Source organism: Elephantulus edwardii, unplaced genomic scaffold, assembly GCF_000299155.1.
Source record: "Elephantulus edwardii isolate Elephantulus edwardi_28Jun2011 unplaced genomic scaffold, EleEdw1.0 scaffold00004, whole genome shotgun sequence".
Lineage (NCBI taxonomy): Eukaryota > Metazoa > Chordata > Mammalia > Macroscelidea > Macroscelididae > Elephantulus > Elephantulus edwardii.
The window spans coordinates 4,564,633-4,571,547 of NW_006399754.1; the positions used below are offsets into that span (position 1 = coordinate 4,564,633).

At 37.5% G+C, this 6,915-nt stretch overlaps 1 protein-coding gene across 2 annotated transcripts in view; it reads right to left on the reverse strand.

The window, feature by feature from the left end:
* Nucleotides 1-6,915, reverse strand: part of INTS6 (integrator complex subunit 6) — an 89,229-nt gene that overhangs the window by 15,742 nt on the left and 66,572 nt on the right. For both annotated transcript variants that reach the window (XM_006879514.1, XM_006879515.1), the window contains 2 exons: nucleotides 6,646-6,740; nucleotides 1,320-1,430 (listed from right to left, as the gene is read on the reverse strand). In XM_006879514.1, the coding sequence (XP_006879576.1) occupies nucleotides 1,320-1,430; nucleotides 6,646-6,740 (206 nt within the window). The remainder of the gene's footprint in view (nucleotides 1-1,319; nucleotides 1,431-6,645; nucleotides 6,741-6,915) is intronic.

The following is a 6,915-nucleotide window of genomic DNA, read 5'->3' on the forward strand; positions in this document are numbered from 1 at the left end:
TTGCATGAAGGGACGTTGTCCCTCTTGGAGAGGGACATCATGCTTGGGTGGAGGGACAGCAGAGGAGAGAAAGACCCTCGATGAGATAGATTGATTCAGTGACTGGGGTAATGGGGGTGGGTGTGTCAGAGACAATGAGGTTAGTACAGGATAGAGCAGGGTTTAAGGCTGTTGTACTTAGGGTCGCTATGAGTCGCAGGCGTCTAGATAGAACATAACAACGCCACCTAATCCAGGGAGCTCTTGTGGCCTAGTGGTAACGTGTGCTGCAATCCGGAAGACACATGGTTTGAGGCCATCAGCTGCTCTGGAGAGACAGATGAGCCATCTCCTCCTGTACGATTAACTGCCTCTCAAAACGCACTGTAGAGTCGGCTATGGGTTGGTTCCAACTCTACAGAACACAACAATACCACCGAATCCAGGAGGCTGGTGGTACAATGAATAAGTGCTCAACTGCTACTTAAAAATTTGGTGATTTGAACCCACTCAATGGAGGAAGACTCGGGAATCTACTTCTAGGATTACAGCCAGGAAAGCCCTGTGGGGCAGTTCTATTTCATCACATTAGGTAACTATGAGTCGGAATCAGCCCAACGGCACAGTGGGATATGGAAGCAACAATGGCTAAATCATGAAATGTATATACATCTTTAGTGAAAACACGGACTACGGTACATACTTCAGTGGTGATAGAAAATTAGAAAAGAAATAATTATATGATATTTACACACATTTTGTTATCAGCACGTAACTAAATGTTCAGTCATGGCAAGAAGTGATGTGACTTTTCACTGGAAGGCAAATACCATGATTTCAATACCTCTCAGCACGTATTTTGAAAAGTAGTTAAGTTAGAGATATCGTGACTACCGAGGAGTATTTTATTTCATAGAGCATTAATAATTTGGATTCCATTAAAGCACACACACTGCTCATATGTACTATGTACAGGATTACAGACGGAATGGCAACACTGAATATTTTCACAGATGTTTAAAGATAAATTCTACAGACTTTAAAACATTGTAAATTTCTAGTATAAATTTTTCAAAGGAAAACAAAATTATTACACATGGGGTATCAACGGCCAGATTAGTGATGACACCCTCATAAATTAAGAATCATTATAAAAACTAACATTTCAAAGCATAGTATACCATAACTGAGACAGAATTATATTACTATATGACACAAGGACTTTATACAACATTATCAATGTAACAGACCTCCATCAGAACTGTTACAAACTAGCATTCAGCTTCTTAGCCTAAATCATTCAAAAGACTTAAAAGGCTCACTGTGTTCCTTAATATTACCTGTTGACTCAATTTTTTGAGGTATGAAATGACGCTGTAACTAAGACCGTACTCCATACTGTCTGCTATTAGGTTAGGGGCTCCCATCATCCTAACAGCTTTCTTCAAGGGCTATAGGGAGAAAAAGAAACACCATTCAATAGAAAGCTGGTTAAAAAACTATGGCTACACAAATAAGTTAGATTTAAAAGCTCTCCCTTTCTTTTCTTCAATAAACAATAGAGAAATGTAACCAATATTTGAATTTCAGAAAAGGTTTGCCCATGGCATGTAAGAGTTATAAAAAGGAATGGAATCAGAAAAGATTGAGGCTTAGGCTCAGTAGTATCTCTACAGACAGTAAGTTTGAAATAAATGAGCAAGACACACACAAGAGAGAGAGAGGGACCTGATACAATTTGCGTAGAAGGAAAAAGGAGTCAAAGAAAATCCAAGAATAATACTTTGAGAACGTAGGTGGATTATGGCTCCACCACTTAGGTTCTAGAACCTGTTTTTCATCTGTACAATGAGGATGACAACAGTACCTATTTCATAGTTATCATGGGATAAAATTAGTTGATACATATAAGGTACTTATAAAAGCATCTAGCTTAGTAAATATTCAGCAGGTATTAAGGAATTGTGCTGCCAAAGCAAAGGTACATGGTTCAAATCCATCAGCTGCTCTGCAGGAAAAAGATGGGCAATCAACTCCCAGGTGATTTATTATCTCTGAAAAGGTGCCAGAGGTCAGGTCCAACTTGCTGGTACACAGCATTATTACCATGAGCCAAAATGGGAATACTATAAATACTAAAAATTTCAAAAGCAAGATATGAAGGAAAAAATAGAGGAAGGAAAAACAATCTAATATTTGGTATAGAAATGGTACTGTTGAATGGTTTTCAACCTTAAAGAGTACACCAGTTAAGATTCTCTTGGCACATTCATTTTTCAAGGAGATCAAAAGTAATAAAAAGAACTCAGAAATGAATCCAAGAAAGCAATACCATTTACAATAGCCAGCCACAAATTGAGACACTTGGGAGTCAACCTAACTAGAGACACAAAAGATCCATTAAAAAAACCCTACAAAACATTTCTCCAGGATAAAATGAAAGACCTAAAGAAATGGAAAAGCATGCCCTGTTCACAGAAAGGAAGATTCATTATTGTGAAAATTACAATCCTACCAAAAGCAATCTACATGTTCAACACAATCCCAATCCAGTTATCAAATTCCTTTTTCAAGGAAACTGAAAGGGAAATTGTCAAGTTTATTTGAAGAAAGGGATCCTAAAAAAGCAAAGCACTTCTGAAAAACAAAAATAAAATGGGAGGCACAGCACTTCCTGACCTCAAAACACAGCAGTAGTAAACCAAAAGAGATCAGCAGAACAAAGCTGAGAATTCAACAACAGACCCAGTTATCTATGGTCAACTGATACCTGACAAGCAAATAAAACCTATCAATTCTGGAAATGACAACCTCTTCAACAAATGGTGTTGGCAAAACTGGAATGCCATTTGCAAAAAGCTGAAACAGGATCCATGTCTCACACCATAAACAAAAATCAATTCAAGGTGGATCAGAGACCTAAGAGTAAAGCCTAAAAGCCTGAAGTTCACCAGAGACAAACTGGGATCAAGCTCAGCCAGCCTAGTCTATGGTATAAAGGGACTGCCAAATACACAATGCACAATTTGGATCTGGAGAGGATAAAACTGATTTAATGGGACCTTTTAAAGATTAAATCCTTGTGCACATCAAAAACTTTTCCCAACAGAGTAAAGGGAAAACATACTGACTGGGAAAAAAACATCTGGCAATACCGCTTCATGCAAGGGTCTCATATCAGAAGTTTATAGAATCCTTCAGGACCTCCACACGAAAGAGACTGATAACTCCATTACAAATGGGCAAAAGACATGGAAAAAATTTTCACAGAGGAATCTATATGAATGGCCAACAGACACATGAGGAAATGCTCAAAACCACTGACAATAAGAGAGATGCAGTTAAAACCACAATGAGATACCCTCTCACTCCAGTAGCAGTGGCAAAGTTTAAAAGGACAGCAAGTAATAAATGTTGGAGAATATGTGGTAAGATAAGAACTCATACATTGTTGGTAAGATTGTAAAATGGTACAACCACTCTGGAAGGTGGTTTGGTGTTTCCTCAAAGAGCTGAAAACGTAAATTCCATATGACCCAGCTATTCCATCACTTAGAAAATGAGAACTGAGACACAGACAGACACTTGTACACCAATGTACATAGCAAAATTATTCACCATTGCAAGAACATGGGAACAGCTCAGATGTCTAAATAAAATTGAATAGAATAGTATGCAGTAATGCAAGAGCAATGATTCTGTAAATCACTAATTAACTTAGGAAAAACTCCAGCATTATCCTGAGTTAACGAAATCAGTCCCCGAAGGACAAATACTGCATAAGACCATTACTTACCCCCAAAGGGGGGAAGGGTGAGAGCAGAGGCAGGAGGATGGGAGGGGTGTGGGATGTGGTTAATCACAGGGTAGCACAATTTGATGGATGGAGGGAGGCATGGGAAAAGGAAATGGGAAAGATCTGGTGTGAAAAACAATGTATAAGAACTCTGTGAATAAACTAGCATAACATAAAAATTTTATTTTTAAAAAACCCAACACATTCTCTTGGTGTAATGAAAACTAAAACATCACTAGTAAGTGTCCGGCATATGTGAACAGAAATACAGCCAGTAAAAGGAGGATAAAAACTAAGATAATACAAAGTGTAAGACTGGCATCAAAGCTGAATCAAAGCCTCATTCTTGTGTTTAATAGCCATGCAACTTTCACTAAGTCAACAGTACTGCTGTGATAGGTGGATGAAATAACATATGTTAAGTGAATTCTTTTCTACCTTGACAAGAAGGATACAATGTGCTTGACACTTAACTATTCTCTTACAACTCAAAGATGTCAAAGTTCAGGAAATTAATCTTCTAACTGTACTATGGACTATTTGGGAATATTGATCAAAGACATCATACACTAACATTTTTGGATCAAAGTAAAAGTATTTAAAAAGTGGTTTTGGTGTAATCTTTTTGTTTAGAAGTTAATTTTCCTAAATAAGTTAATTTATGTAAATAACTGAAAAGGTTTTGGTCTTAACAATCAAGTTATAATAATTTTTATGTTTTCCAAAAAGTATATGGAGCAAACTACAAATGCTGGTGAGGCTGTGGAGAGACTGGGACTCTTATTCACTATTGGCAAGAATGTAAAATGGTACAGCCACTATGGAAGGCAGTCTGGCACTTTCTCAAAAAGTTGGGAATACCAGATGCTCTGGTGGAGCGGCAATCTCCTCCTGTGCCAGTCGGATCCAATTTAATGGTACACAACAAGAAAGAAAGAAAGGAAAAAAAGTTGAAAACAAACACCATTTAACCCAGCAATTCCACTATTGGGAATACACCCCAAAGAAACCAGAGCCATGACTCAAACAGATGTATGCATACCCAGGTTTATTGCTCCTTTATTCACAATAGCAAAGAGATGGAAGCAACCCAAGTGGCAATCAACAAATGAATAGACAGAAAAACTACAGTACATTCATACAATGGACTATTACACAGCTCTAATAGTAAAACATTACACAACACGGAGGAACCTGGAGGACATTATGCTGAGTGAAATTTAGCTCAGTCAGAAAAAGGCAAATACTGCATAACACCATTGTTAAAATAGAGGACAGGCAGGAGGGGCTTGCATAAAATATGGGAAACGAGTGGATAGATAATGAACACTGTATTAGATCAGATGAGGGGGAAAGTGTTCAAAAGGAATATATGATTAGGCACTATACGGATGACAACTGTCTGGAACAACGGGTGTTTTGTGGAGAGGGATGGGGAAGGGGGAAGAAAATGTGCAAAAACGGAGAAAAAATATTATTTTTTTAATGTTAAAAATAAATAAAATATATGGAAATTATATATGCTTTCAACATAGAGCTACACTGGCCTATTGGACAGAAAGTTATGCTGCCAAGCCAAAGGTGGGTGATTTTAATCTGCAGCCCTCAGGCCAGGTTCAAATTATTTTCCTGTCATTCTTCTAAGTGGTATAGCACTGTTCTGTGCATTGCTGTACAGAGGAAACTTGTGGTTGCTGTGATGCTGAACACTATGACACTGATGTGCCAAATGTGATCATGGTTACCCATGGTGGACAGTGTGTGGTGGAGCTTCCCAATTAAAACAAGCCTGGTAGCAGGAGTGGCATCCACTTCCAAAATGGCTTGCCTCCGGAAACTCTATGAACAGTGCTCAGGCTGTTCCTTCATAGGGTCGCTATGAATCATCTACGACTCAACGGCACCTACCACCACCACCGATGTAATAAAGTGCTTCTCTACATAACATTGTTGAGTCTAGAAGACATTTTATTGATTGAAATAACTCACAAAAGGAAATACCACTGTCATAAAGATAGGGGTGAGAGCAGTGGGAAGAGTAGGAAAGAATGGATAATGAGTACTAACAGAATGGGTGCAAGGGAGGTCTATCTTAAATGAACAATCAGACAGTATGTGTGCAATTAACACATGAACAGGACATGCATTACCGATTCAACTGGGGCAAAGGAGGAAGACTAAGGAAATGCTTACACATACAGAGAAACAACTGTGGACGGCTGACCTCAAGGGACTGGAAGGAAAGAAAGGAGAGACTGGCAAATGGATGGACAGGAGGAAAAAAGGAAGCCTATGGGGAGGTTCCGTTATAAGAGGTAAATAATGGCAGTGTACAGTTATTTGTGAACACAAGCAACTGAAAAACAGTTTTTAAAAAAGTATTTCTAGGAATTTAGAAAATTATATCCTGAAAGAAACACAATTATAAAACTACAATTTTATAAATCAAGGTAACAACCAAAGTTGAGGGACTACATATGAAGGAAGACTGCCAGGGGCTAAATTCTAGACTCCCACGTGTCCACATACATTAGCCATGGACAAATAAATATAATAATAGTTTCTATGTCTTAGGGTTACTGTATGAATTTAATGATGTTAACACATGTGAATTCTTTTTGTAAGCAGCATATAAATGTTTACTATTAGCATTACCACCACCTCCACCATCACCAATATTATTATCATTGTCATGCTATTAATGACTGAAATATAATGATGTAGAGGGTCATCTTTAAACAAAATCTCTATGACAAGCTAAAATAGCCAAACAAACCAACAAAACATCAAATTCTAAAGCCAAGAGTAAACAATAAGCACACTACTAAATTTTGCATAACAGTTCTACTTTTTAATAATAATGTTCTTACCCCAAGATAGTAGGGAGGCATTGTCTTTAAATAACTTTCAAATGACTGCCTCCATTTCAAAGTTGGTTTTGCTTTATGCACTTTAAACAAGTCATCTAAAAAAAAAAGCATATTATGAACAAAGTATTATCACTCAAATTTTCATATTAAAAATAAAGTTTCCCCATCAACAAACGAATGGATAGAGAAGCTGTGGTATATTCACACAATGGAATACTACGCTGCATTGAAAAACAAGGAACTCATTCAATATTATTCAATATGGGTGAG